Below are 14,005 nucleotides of genomic sequence, written 5' to 3'. Positions count from 1 at the left end.
TAAGCTCAGAGGCTCTGCCCCGCCCCTTGCAGCAAGGTTTACTGACTCCTGCACCCCAGCAGGGAAATCAAAACTGACTCCTGCACCCCAGCAGGGAAATCAAAACTGACTCCTGCACCCCAGCAGGGAAATCAAAACTGACTCCTGCACCCCAGCAGGGAAATCAAAACTGACTCAAGCTCAGAGGCTTTCCCTGTCCCCTGCAGCGTGGTGACCAGCCCTTCAGGGGCTCCCCAAAACTTGAGGTTAACCAAACAGCCTCTAGAACCGCATTGTGAGGGCTTCATACCTGCTAGACATCTGTCCTTGAGCACATCACCTGCCCTCTTTGCACCTCAATTCCCCCATCTGTAAGCTGGGGAAAAATGGCAGCTCTCTCATAGGATTAGCTTGATGATTAAATAATACCTGCAAAGTGCTTAGAAGCAGGCGGACACAGGTCATCTTTTGAGGCTCTGTCCCTTTCCCCCTGTTCTCAGTGGCCAGGGAACTCAGATTCAGGGAGAGCAGCAGAGAGGAGAAAGAGACCCAGAGAGGGAACTGACTTGCTCAGGGACACACAGCAAAGCAGGGACCTAGCTGGACTCAGGTTTTGGTCTGCTTCTGGGTAAACACAGGCCCCGGGGTGGTCAGCAGGTGGGAACCTCTGTGTGTCCAGTTTCTCAGCACACTTGTGGACAGCCGTGGGACTGTATGAGGCACTTGCACAGCCCCGCAAGGGCAAGAAAGCACTCCCGAAGTGCGTGAGCTAGAAAGGAGACAGACGTGCAACTCCTACACCCAGAGCTTTGGAAACAAAACTTGCAGAGGACTCCCAGCCAGCTGCCTTGGCCCAGCAATAGTAATTCACAGAGAAGGCAAAAATCCCCAAGATGTAGAGGGGGGACCAGGGCCCTTCCATACTGGGATGGTTAATTTTATGTGTCAACTTGGCTGAGCCCAGCTACCCAGATATTTGGTCAAACATTTTCCTAGATCTTTTGGTGAAGGTATTTTTAAAGATGAGATTAACATTTACATTGGTAGACTTTTTTTTTTGAGTAAAGCGGATTATCATCTGTGAGGTGGTGGGCCTGATTCAATCAGTTGAAGGCCTTAATAGAATAAAGACTGAGCTCGCTCGAGAAAGAAGGGATTCGGCTGCAGACTGCCTTGGCCTCCACTTGCAGCAGCAACTCCTTCCTGGGTCTCCCACCTGCCAGTCTACCCTGCCGATTTTGGATTTGCCAGCCTCCACAATCACATGAGCCAATTCCTTAAAATAAATACCTCAAAATAAATATACATACCCTGTTGGTTCTGGAAAAACCTCGATTAATGCACATGCTCATTAAGGGCCTTCCCTGCCCTTATCCACCTTTTACTGTAACACCGAGAGGTAGGCAGGCTGGGCAGGAATAGTCTTAAGGTTCCTTTTTCAGATGAGAACATGGAGGCTCACAGAGGTGGAAACATTTGCCCGTGATCACACAGCTAGCAAGTTGTCAGGCTAGGTTCTAACACTAACACACTGCCTGACTCCAAAGCCTGTACTTCATTTGTTATTTAAAAAAAAAAAACACTATATTTTGAAGTCATTTGAAATGCTGAGAAAATTTACAAGATGCTCACAAAGAACTTTCTTAGACGTTTTACCCATTATATTTTTACCACATTTGCCCCTCATTTTCTTGCTATTTACACATTTCAGGAGGTTTTTGTTTTGTTTTATTTTTGAGACAGAGTCTCGCTCTGTCACCCAGGCTGGAGTGCAGTGGCATGATTATAGTTCACTGCAGCCTTACCCTCCCAAGCTCAAGCAAACTTCCGACTTCAGCCTCCTGAGTACCTGGGACTATAGGCGTGCACCACCATGCCTGGCTACATTTTTAAAATTTTTTGGTAGAAACGGGAGTCACAATGTCACCATGTTGCCCAGGCTGAGCTCGAACTCCTGGCCTCAAGCAGTCTTCCCACCTCAGCCACTCAAAGTGCTGGGATTACAGGTGTGAGCCACCATGCCCAGCCCTTCATGAGTATTTTTATTCCTAAACCATTTGAATGCATGCTGCATGATTTATGTCCCTTTACTCCTAACTGCTTCAACCCATATCTCCTAAGAACAAGAATATTGTGTTACAGAAGCACAGAACAATGGTCCAATTCAGAATTTTAGCATTGATACAATGCTATCATCTCTTATAACATATATAATAAATATAATTTTGTATAATTTATATAATATGTAATTTATGTAACATATATAATAAATATACGTTTATTATATAAATATCATATAAATATATATTTTGAGACAGAGTCTCACTGTCACCCAGGTTGGAGTGCAGTGGCACAATCTCGGCTCACTGTAGCCTCAACCTCTCAGGCTCGAGAGATTCTTCTGCCTCAGCTTCCTGAGTAGCTGGGACTACAGACACACACCATCATGTCTGGCTAATTTTTGTATTTTTTGTACAGATAGGGTCTCATCATGTTGCCCAGGCTGATCTCGAACTCCTGGGCTCAAGTGATCTGCCTGCCTCGACCTCCCAAAGTGGTAGGATTACAGGTGTAAGCCACTGCGTCCAGCCATAAATACATTCTTATACTGAAAAGTTTACCAATTATTCCAATACTCTTCTTTATAGCATCCCCACCCCTGCCAACATCTAGGCTCACACATGACATTTAGCTGACATATGTGACAGACGTGTTTCCTGGGAAGCCCACTAGGAAAGCAATGGTGATGTTTTTACTGGAGGAAGTTTCCTCGGCATTCATTCTTGGGGTATTTTGATGGCGTAAGTTGAGTAGTTCCCTGCTTGTGGCCCATCTAGTCTGTCCCTATGAATACCAAGATTTAAGGGTCATCTCCATGTTCTGCAGGCCAGCCCCTCCTGGCCAATCCTGGGCGCCACCACTCACAGTGAGCACTGTGTCCCCTAATGGGTACCATCTCCTGGCCTCTCTTACTCCAGGGTTCCACCATCCCCTTTGCTATCAGTGAGCCTAGCTCCCAAGGGGCCTCGCCCACCATCCTGTGATGGCATCTCCCGCAGAGAAGGCTCTCTGAGCTTCTCTGTGATGCTGGCTGGTGTCCTCTTCCCGGTCCATTCCTTGTGGACTTGGTAAAGGGGAATCTTGGCCTTTCCATGGAAGATCATCATCTCTGGCTCCCTGGGCCTTACGCAGCCTTCCCAAGCATTCCCACTTCCCTGCCCTTTCATCCCATCTGCCACCATCTCCACTGGCAATTCTGGCATTTGGATCTCACTTAGCATGGCCTCCTACTTTTTCCCCTCTTCTAGGAGCCCTCCTGGCAGCAAGTTTACACCTTCTCCTGGAGTCCTTGCCAGGGTGTGCAGCCCTGAACTCCCAAAGGACTTCCGAATCAATAAACCCTTTCCTATCTGACCTCACACTGCAGCCCCTTGATCGAGCACCCTCAAGGTCCACTCCTGCACATACTCACCCGACTTCTGCTGGTCACGCTGGCTTGGCCCTCCAGCTACTTTGGGATATAGGCCCTTTCCTCCCCTATGAGGCCTGTCACATCCCTGGCTGGTTTATGCTGGAATTTAAGCCTAGTCACAACCCTTGTGGGCAGGAGAGGAGGTGGGCACAGGGACAAACGTCTTGTGGATGCCTCTGTAGGGTTCCCAAGCAAAGGAGGAGGGTTAGCTCTTAACAGGGAGGGATGGAGAGGTCACTTCTACAGCTCTAGGAGTCAGAGGAATCTGGGGATTCAAGATTCTCAGTGGGACTGGGGTGGTGGCCCTTGCCTGTAATCCCAGCACTTTGGGAGGCTGAGGTGGGCAGATCACTTGAGGTCAGGAGCTCAAGACCAGCCTGGCCAACATGGTGAAACTCCATCTCTACTAATAACACAAAAATTAGTCAGGCATGGTGGCATGTGCCTGTAGTCCCAGCTGCTCAGGAGGCTGAGGCAGGAGACCCATTTGAACCTGGGAAGTGGAGGGTGCAGTGAGCCGAGATTGTGCCACTGCACTGTGGTCTGGGCGACAGAGCAAGACACTGTCTCAAAACAAAACAAAACAAAACAAAAAAACCAGATTATCAGTGGCATCAACCTGTATGTTCCCATTCTATGTGTCAGGGCACCATGTAGGGTCCTGACCACATTGAGCAGACCTGATTATTTTGACAGCATATCATCACTTTCTCATCTACCCACTAGGATGGCTATAATCAACATGATGGACAATGAGTGTTGGCAAGGATACGGAGAAACTGGAACTTTCATTCACTGCCAGCGGTGGGTGTGTATAAATACATGGTGCAGCCACTGTGGAAAACAGTCTGGCAGTTCTCAAGTGGCTAAACATAGAGTTATCACATGATCCAGCAATTCCACTCCTAGGTATACATGAGAGTTAATTTTATGTGTCTACTGGACGGGGTTAAGGAATGCCCAGATGGCTGGGAAAATGTTATTTCTGGATGTGTCTGTAAGCATATTCCTGGAAGAGATTAGTATTTGAATCTGTAGACTGAGTAGAGAAGACAGCCCTCACCACAGTGAGTGTGCATCTTCCAATCCACTGGAGGCCTGAATAGAACAAAAAGAGGAACAGCAAATTTTCTCTCCCTGCGTGAGCTGAGGCATCTGTCTTCTCCTGTCCTCGGATATTGATGCTCCCGGTTCTTGGGGTTTCAGACTTGGATTGGGACTTATTCCAGCAATCTCCTGGTTCTCAGCCTTCTGAATTGGTCTGAAACTACAACCACTGGCCTTCCTGAGTCTCCAGCTTGCAGACGGTGGATCACAGAACTTCTCAGACTCCATAATAACACAAGTCAAACCCTCATAATAAATCTCTTTCTATATATCTCTCTCTATTCTAATGGTTTGGTTTCTCTGGAGAACTCTGATTAATACAGCACACAGATGCTCCTTGACTTATGATCGGGTCATCAATTGCGGATCACCTTTTATACGTAAGAAAAATGAAAACATATGTCTGCACAAAATCTCATACAAGAGTGTCCATAGCAGCTATTAGTCATAATAGCAAAAAAATGCAGCAAAATAGCAAAAAAGTGGAGTATATCCAAATACCTATCAATGGAAGAATGGATAAACAAAATGTAGTCCATTTATGCAGTGGAAATGTCATTCGGTAATAAAAAGGAATGAAACCCCAACATATACTATAACATGAATGAATCTTGAAAACATGTTAAGTTAAAGAAGCCAGACACAAAAGGCCACATATTGTATGATGCCATTTATATGAAATGTTGACAATAGATGAAATACACAGCAGATTGGCGGTTTCTAGGGATTAGGGAGACAATGGGTTGGAGGAATGGGGAATGACTGCTAATGGGCTTCAGAGTTTCCTTTTAGGGTGACGAAAATGTCTGGAATTATTATGATGAATGCATCTGTGATATGGCTGTAGTTATGAATATGCTGAATATAAGTCTTATGAATAGACACCAAGTATAAATCTTATGAATATACTCACACCACTGAATTGTACACTTTAAAAGGGTGAGAGCTTTATGGTATTGACTTATATCTCAATAAAAACTTTTTAAAAATTACACACACACACACACACACACACCAATTTCTTTGGAGTCCTGCATTTCTTAGGATTCAGTTCTGGACTTGGTCTTCACTTTCTCTGCCTTCTGGCTGCAAGAAATGCAACCCTCTTTTACCACCAAGGAGGCCCTCTGGCTCTCTCACTTAGCTTTCAGTTGCTGATTGATTGCATTTAGCTTTTTATTACTTTTTTCCCCAGAGTCTTGGAAAGAGCCACTTAACTGCATTGGTCTATTTACGTACCAGTGCCATGCTGTTTAAATATCAGAGGCTTCATAGTATGTTTTAATATTGGCTAAGACTAGGCCCTGCTCAGAACTCTTCTTTCCCTGTGTTTTCCTAGCTATTGTGTGTGTATTTTTCCATAAGAACTTTAGTGTCAACTTATCTGGTTCCATAGAAAAGCATATGTGGGTGTTTTTAGGGTGACCATTAAGTCTATCAACCAACTGAGGGAGAACTGACATCTTTATGCAGTCAAGTCTTTCTATCCAAGGGTGTGGCTAGACCGGGAAGCCCCCAAAAGTTACAGTGGGGCCAATATGCCAACACCAGGGTGGCCATTGCCAAAGACTGAGGGCCTGGAATGAAATACACCCCTGTTCAGATGAGCAAGCCCTCCTCTCTGCCCTACCCAGATGACAACCACTCCTTGCATCACGCACCTGAGCTGCCCTGGTTCCCACCATCTCATAATTACCCTAATTCTGGAGCCATTTTGCGGAAAGGCCCAGAGTCTGTGTGGTGGAAATGGAAGGTACCCAACTGCAACCCACCACGTGGTCTTCCCAGGAGCATCACTGGCTTGTGATGCCCAGGCCAGGGCCACTCTGCTGCTGGACAGCTTGGCAGAGCAGGTCTCTGCTGCCCACCAGAACTGGCCCTGAGCTCTTGGATATGTGTGTGGCAGCAGCCAGGGCCAATCCAAGAGGCAGAGTTTGGGGTCCTGAGAGTTCTAGCTTTGGATTACCAAGCAGTATCGATGAGGTGAGTCTAAGAAGGTGCCCTTAGCATTGGTTCAGCACCAAGATGGGGGACAGGGATGGAGGCTGTCAATATGGCACAGGTATTAGAAGCTCTGTCCTCTGTCCCTTCACCTACTCTAGTCTCTGTAGGCTGAGCCAAAGAGGGCAGAGAACAGGCTCTAGGTGAATCAGAGGAGCTGCCCTTGGTCGCTAACCTCTCTCCAAGCATGACAATAACGAGGAAAGGCTTTTCCCATCCCATTCAATCTGGCATTCCTTGCAGGTAAGTTTTAACAGTGGTTCGTGGAGAGTCAGGCTGTCTAAGACACTCCTGGGGGGCAGAGAAAGGATGCTCAGTGGCTTCCTTTCTTTGTTTCCTGTTCCTTCCTCTGAGATAGACCCACTTCCTCATCCACCCAACAGATGGCCAGGATGCATCTGTTGGGGACTCCGTCCCTTGGCACTTGGCACCCATTCAGTCATACATGTCTCAGACTCCTCTGCAGCCAGAGTTCTGGCTGTAATTTAGATTCTGCTAAGAAAGGGAGGTGGGATCTGTCTTCCTGCAGCTCTGGCAGCTGGCCATCCCTGATGGATGTTTGTGGTTGCAGGAATCTAACCTAGGTCTCGACTCCAGTTTTGTGCATGTGAGGCAGCGATGGCAGGGGTAGTGGTGGCATTAGCAGTAGCAGTGGCGGCTCTCTGACCTCTGATTCGGCTACAGTGGTCTAATCTTGAAACCAATAGTCCAGTGGTGGCCTCTGCCTTCTGCTCCTCCAGCCTTTCCAGTGATTTAGATAAAATCCCTTTCTGCCTAAGATTCCTAGAGTGCTTTCTGTTTTCTGGGCTGAACCTTGACTGTGTGGACACTGTTGTTGGACTTGAGGTCAGGAGAGCCTCCTGGATGGACCTGGTGAGCCTTGCTCTGGAGGGCAGAGAGAAACAGGCTGAGCAGGGTTGTTTGGCCACTGGCTCAGGTTTAGGCTGTGGGGATGCAGAATCTCAGCATGTTAGGAGAGAAAATAGGGACCCAATAAAAATTCAGGAGGGCAAACTGAGCCACAGCATCAAGATGTGTAAACTAGGGGAGGAGTGCAGCATAGAAGTGAAGAAAAGGAGGCCTCCCATGAAGAGGCAATCCAATTAGGTGTCCAACAAGAGGGTCCCCATAGCATGCATGTCCCAACTCCCTCTGTCTGTGTCTGTGGCAGACAAAGTAAGCCAATATGGGCATGCTCTCCTGCTAGCAACCGAGCTCAGAGGGCTCTTCAATAGTCCACACATACACTGTAAACCTGCGAACACCTTCTTTTTTCTGCATCCAGTGCAGACATTGCTGATCAATCATGGCACTTGTACCACCACTTTCCTCTACTGCATGCATGGCAGACATCACTAATTGAGTAGATAATTCTTCTCAGCTTATTGGCCCTTCTTTAAAACCCTTCAGAAGATAAGGCTCCAGGTAGCCAGTACCAAATGACTGTGGCTGACAGATGAGATGGAAACTCTCTGCCATCCCTATATAAAGTATTTAGATTTGGCAAGGAGAGGCCAATGGGAGGACGGGATGGATTGCAGCAGGAGGAGGGATGTGAGCTAATTTGCATGGGCAGAGAGGAGTCAGGGAGGAGGGGGCATTCTCAGCTGGGTGGGAAGCAGCAGTGGTGGTACCAGGATAGAGTCATGGCAGTGATAGAGAAGCTGCAAATGCAGGCTGGTGTCAAACCATGGAGTCTGGATCCTAGTGTGTAAGCCATGGGAGGCAGGGGAGTGTGTGAGCTGGGAGAGCAGAGTCACTAAAACACACACATGCACACATGTGTACACGCACACACACACACACACACACAGTCTCTCTCATCTGGTAGGGGACCCTGAATTTCCTCATGCTGAGGGCTGGTGTCCATCTTCTTTTCATCCTGTAGGACCGCTGATTTTCTCCACTTCACACAGCAGCCTGGGGAAGTATTATAGGAGATGTTGGTAACCCCATCCTTTCTGCAGAAGCTGAGACCACACAGCCGGATGAGAAAATGGAAGCACAGGGGCATACCTGGGGCCATCACTGGGCCCTGCCCCTTTAGGAGGAGTCATGTCCCTCCCCTGACCATGCTCCCCCCTTACCCCTAAAGGGTACTTCCTTTGGCACCACAGATCTCTCACCTTCACTGGCCATGGCTGGATGGGGATGCCATTCCGTCCCATGCAGCACAGGGCAGATGTGCAGGCTGCAGCTTCCTTGGCCAGCAGGTCCCAGCGGGCATTGTGGCCCAGGTTGCCTGTCGGGTCAGCCGGATCCAGGATGATAGGCCTGTAATTCCCACCCAGGGTCAGTCTTATTCCTGGCAACATCTAGGTGTCCACCTGTGGCACTGGTTGGACTATTTTCCCTTTTCATCTAACACTTTGCAGGGGCTAGGGCCAGAGCTCAGAGATTCCTCAGTGCTCCAGGCACACACTACAGGGAAGGTATAGAAAATAAGACGCACATGGCCACTTTGCCATTCTGCATTCAGGCAAACATTACTAATCAACCACAGTGCTACCGCTTACCCCTTCCTTATGCAGGGGAGGCATTGTTAATCAATCACAGCACTGGTTCCACTACTCTCCCTTCCTGCATCCATGATACAGGTTGAGTATTTCTTATCTAAAATGCTTGGGACCAGAAGTGTTTTGGATTTCAAATTTTTTCAGATTTTGGACTCTACCTACTTACCAGTTAAGAATCCCTAATTTGAAAATCCAAATGCTGCAATGAGCATTTTCCTTGAGCATTTTTTTGGTGGTCAAAAACTTCAAATTCTGGGCCATTTTCAGATTTTGAATTTTTGCATTTGGGATGCACAACCTTTGGACACCACTAGCTGGTTAGCCTACTCTTTCCAGCTGAGTCAAATCACAACCTCAGAAGCTTTTTCAACACATCATTCTAAGTAGCCACTCCTCACTGACTGGAGATGCATCCTGAGGTTGCAAAAGCATCTCTGTTATCTCTGTACCCATTTCAGAGGTAGGCAAAATCCCAAAGAATGAAACATGCTTATGGCACCTGGGTGGGTTCAAAGGTAGGGTGGTCAGATTTAACAAATACAAATACAAGGCTGGGCACAGTGGTTCATGCCTGTAATCCCGGCACTTTGGGAGGCCTAGGCGGGCAGATCACTTGAGGCTAGGAGTTCGAGACCAGCCTCACCAACACGGTGAAACCCCTGTCTCTACTAAAAATACAAAAATTATCTGGACATAGTGGCATGCGCCTGTGGTCCCAACTACTCAGGAGGCTGAGGCAGAAGAATTGCTTAAACCCGGGAGGCGGAGGGTTGCAGTGAGCCAAGATCGCGCCATTGCACTCCAGCCTGGGCGACAAAAACAAACAACAACAATAACAAAAAACCAGAATGCCCAGTTAAATTTGACTTTCAGATAAACAGTGAATAAATTTTTAAGCATAATTATGTCTCAAATATGGCATCAGGCATACTTATACTAAGAAGTTATTCATTGTTTATCTGAAACTCAGATTTAACTTGGGGTCTTGCATTTTATCTGGCAACCCTACTCCTGGGTGACCAGAAAATGGACTGTTTGTTCCTCAGGTGCTAAGAATATAACTTCTAGGGAGGAATCAGTTCTAAGAAGAGTGTTTTCCCATCTCTGCTCTGCAATCTAGAAAGTGGGGAGAGTGAGTGATCCCGGGTCTGAAATTCTGGAATATTGTGGGTAGACCTGAACCTGGGCTTCTGAAGCTGCTGTTTCAGGAAGTCTCCAACAGTCTTGTCCTTGGTGTTGTAGTTGATGGTCCAGTAGATACAGAGCTGGCGGTACTGGGTGACCAGCTCCAGGACTGTGCGGAAGCCCTCAGCCATGTTGAACTGGGAGTCCTTCCCGCCCTGCTCCCAGGCGTACACAGTCAGGAGTTCCAGCCCGTGCTGTGGGGGTAGGGAGCCTCTCCCCTTGGAGATCTTGTTACACTGGAGAACGAGGAGAAAGATATGTTGGTTCATATTGGCACTGATGAGGTGCAGAAGGGATTATTCTGGACTTGGCAAAGCAACCCCAAAACTTTTATTGAGCACCTACATGTGCCAGATGCCTTGCCATGCATTATCCCATCACATCTTGTGACACAGTTTTATCACCCCCATCTTACAGATAAGAAAACTAAGGTCCCACAGCTGAGACATAGCACTCTTTCTTCTCTGCTCTATCAACCCAGAATCTTGGCCAGGGCTGGGCCCTGCTTCCTCCCAGGAAAGTGCTCCAGAGGCAGAGCCCAGGGCAACTGGGGAAGGTGGCCTATCCATGTGCCGAACCTGCCGGTACCAGTGCTTCACCAGCCGGATCAGGCTCTTCAGCTTGGTAGGGCGAGAGATGATGAAGTCCCGTTGTAGCTCTGTGAAGCAGGTGGAGTACTCGCCCGCATTGCTGTAGCTGTGGATGAGGTCGACGTAGACTTGAGAGCTGGGCCTGGAGCCAGAGACCAGCTGGCCTGGAGATGGGGAGATGGGTACCATCACTCCGGCTCCCACGGTGTCCCGGTGGGGCCAACTTAGAAAGGACTTCTGAGATCTGCTACCTCTTGGGTGCTTTCCTAAGGGTGGTCTGGGATCCACTGGGAGGCCACAGGGTGTTTTTAGGTGGAACACAGATATGGCATGACCCACATTAAATCCCTGGTGACAGTCATACTCCCTTTTCTGCTCCCTTTCAAACCATCTGCTTACCTACCTTGGAAAAAGTCTCAGCGGGGAGCTAGCCTGTCCTTAACACCTCTCTAATACTTGCTTATCTTTCTCTCTAACCGAGGGAGGGCAGGCTCAGTCTTACAACCTCCTGCAGGTAACAGAGCTGTGTATGGAGTTGACATCACCATTCTGGTTACATTGCACTTATAGGCATTCCTTAATATCCAATTAAAGGCATTCCTTAATATCCAAATTCTTGCTCTCTGAACTGAAGAACTGAATAGATTCAGATAAATTTCTGGGCCAGGTGCAGTGGCTTACGTCTGTAATCCCAGCATTCTGGAAGGCCACTGCAGGAGGATCATATGAGGCCAGGAGTTTCAGATCAGCCTGGGCAACATAGTGAGATCCCCATCTCTACAAAAAATTCTATAAATTAGCCAGGTGTGGTGGTGTGCACCTGTAGTCCCAGTTTCTCAGGACGCTGGGGCAGGAGGATGACTTGAGCCTAGGAGTTCGAGGCTGCATTGAGTCATGATCATGCCACTGCGCTCCAGTCTGGGTGATAAGGTAAGACCTTGTCTCTTAAAAGAAAATTCTGCATGAATCCCTACCTTGGCCACCTGCTCCCTCAAACTCAGAAACCAAATAAATTCAGATACAAGGGATTTTCTCACTCTGAAAATTGCTAATCAAACTGAGAATTGAAGAGATATGAAGAGAGTTGTGTCTATTTTGTTCAAGGCTTCATTTTTGGTGCCTGGAAGAGCACTGGGCACAGAGTAGACGCATGTATTGAAAGAACTGAATGAATGGATCTGCAGCAGGTGGGGAGGTGGGTGGCACACAAACCACTCAAAGCTGGGAATGTGCAAGAAACATCAGTGTCCTTACTGTCAGATGTGAGATAAAGACACTGGGGCTCAGGATGGGGAAGTCCCTTGTTCAAGGTCATCCAGCATGTTGGTGGAATTGCTGGGACTAGAACCCAACATGAGGCCACTGTTAGCCCACAGGGTGCCTGTGCACATTAGCAAAAAGCGCCCTCTTCTTTAGATACTTTGCAGGAAAGTTGTGATGAACATACACAACGACAATGCCTGCAATGATGCGAACAGATGTGGCCTGGTTGTGTCCCGTGCAACCTCTACAACTGCCCATGGCGGCCCTGCCTCTGTATGTCCCCCTCTCGGGTCTACGCCAGGGCACCTCACCTAGGGCGTCAAAGGCTGGCAGCACATCAAAGTCCACACTCTGGTCCAGCATCGTCTGGGATGTCAGTGAGAAGCTCAGCACGCGGGGATTCTCCCATTTGGAGACTTCAAACTTGACCTCGAACTGCCGCTCCTGTTGACATGCCTCCAACTGGGCTCGGATCTCGGAGATGATCTCGGCCCGCTTGTTCCCCTGCTCAGTGAACTGGCTGAAGCAGCTGAGGAACACCACGAGGTCGGCGTCTGAGCGGCCTCGCAGAGCTGTGCCTTTGGCTGAAGAGCCACCCTAGAGAGGACACGGCAGGTGGCTCAACCCTTGAAGCACGGCTTGGCATCCTTTTGCCTGTGGGTTCTGGACTATGAGTTAGAAAACCGACTGTGTGACCTTGGACAAATCATCTAACCTCTCTGTGTTAGATCTTTAATATGGTAAGAAAGATTGTATTTAAGATTGTTAAGAAAAAGAAGCGTGCAAGAAGTAAGTTTAAACCCTTCAACAAATGGAAAATTTCTCATTCCATCATGTTTTGTGACTGGAGAGGATCTGAGAAGTGGTTTGTTTGTTGGTTGGTTTTTTGGGCCTGCAGCTCCCAAGCCTGTCTGCACCTGGAAGGCTTTTACAAATGACCAATGGTTGGCTCCCAGCCCACAAGACTGTGATTTAAGTTTTCCTGGGTTGGGGCTTGGGCATCAGCATATTTTTTAAAAACTGTGATTCCAAGGTCAAGCCAGGGGAGCCAGGGTTGAGAGCCAGTGAGCCAAGCCACTCTCCTCAAGTGTTAGAAATCAGGAAGGTAGGCTGGGCGCGGTGGCTCACGCTTGTAATCCCAGCACTTTGGGAGGCCGAGGCGGGCGGATCACGAGGTCAGGAGATCGAGACCACGGTGAAACCCAATCTCTACTAAAAATACAAGAAATTAGCCGGGCGTGGTGGCGGGCGCCTGTAGTCCCAGCTACTCGGAGAGGCTGAGGCAGGAGAATGGCGTGAACCTGGGAGACGGAGCTTGCAGTGAGCCGAGATTGCGCCACTGCACTCCAGCCTGGGTGACAGAGCAAGACTCCGTCTCAAAAAAAAAAAAAAAAAAAAAAAGAAATCAGGAAGGTGAGGATCAGAGAGGGGAAGGTACATGCCTATGGTCACACAGCAAACCAGCATCCCTGGCACTGTTCACTGGCTGGCTTTATGCTGACACTCTTTCTAGCTGATCTGGGTCTCACTTGTCTCTCCAACTGTGGACTGAGGCTGTATCCAGTGCCGTGGACAGTGTGACCTTTTGTACACCCCCAGTGTCCTTTCCACCTGGGATCAGCATCCTGGTGTTCTTTGGAGGGACCACCCCTACCCCACACTCAGCCCATGAGGACTAGGCGGGGGCCACTTCACCATGTGACCCAGTCTTGGCCATCCAGAGCATAATGTCTCCCTAGCCCCAGTAACTAGTTTGGGGGTTGGGAGGTTACCCAAGCCAGGCCAATGAATTTTAAGAAAAAACAAGTTCCCCTTTCTGGAAGCTTAGAGCTGCCAAAGACCACCATATGTTAAGGGCCTATGCAAGACATTAAAAAGCAGAACCAAGAACT

The 14,005-nt window shown here is 48.3% G+C and overlaps 1 protein-coding gene across 5 annotated transcripts in view; it reads right to left on the bottom strand.

Moving 5' to 3' along the window:
* Positions 1-5,213: 5,213 nt before the first annotated feature.
* OAS3 (2'-5'-oligoadenylate synthetase 3) overlaps positions 5,214-14,005 on the bottom strand; it is a 35,155-nt gene continuing 26,363 nt past the window's right edge. The window contains exons 12-16 of one of the 5 annotated variants that reach the window (XM_063614533.1): positions 12,425-12,710; positions 10,839-11,014; positions 10,252-10,496; positions 8,686-8,833; positions 5,214-8,529 (exon numbers count right to left, since the gene is read on the bottom strand). In XM_063614533.1, the coding sequence (XP_063470603.1) occupies positions 8,491-8,529; positions 8,686-8,833; positions 10,252-10,496; positions 10,839-11,014; positions 12,425-12,710 (894 nt within the window). In that variant the 3' untranslated portion in view covers positions 5,214-8,490. The remainder of the gene's footprint in view (positions 8,530-8,685; positions 8,834-10,251; positions 10,497-10,838; positions 11,015-12,424; positions 12,711-14,005) is intronic. The other 4 variants (XM_063614534.1, XM_055235943.2, XM_055235942.2 and 1 more) reach the window with 4 other exon arrangements.

Source organism: Symphalangus syndactylus, chromosome 13, assembly GCF_028878055.3.
Source record: "Symphalangus syndactylus isolate Jambi chromosome 13, NHGRI_mSymSyn1-v2.1_pri, whole genome shotgun sequence".
NCBI lineage: Eukaryota > Metazoa > Chordata > Mammalia > Primates > Hylobatidae > Symphalangus > Symphalangus syndactylus.
The sequence above is the reverse complement of the archived record's forward strand: the minus strand, read 5'-3'. Positions and strand labels throughout refer to the sequence as shown.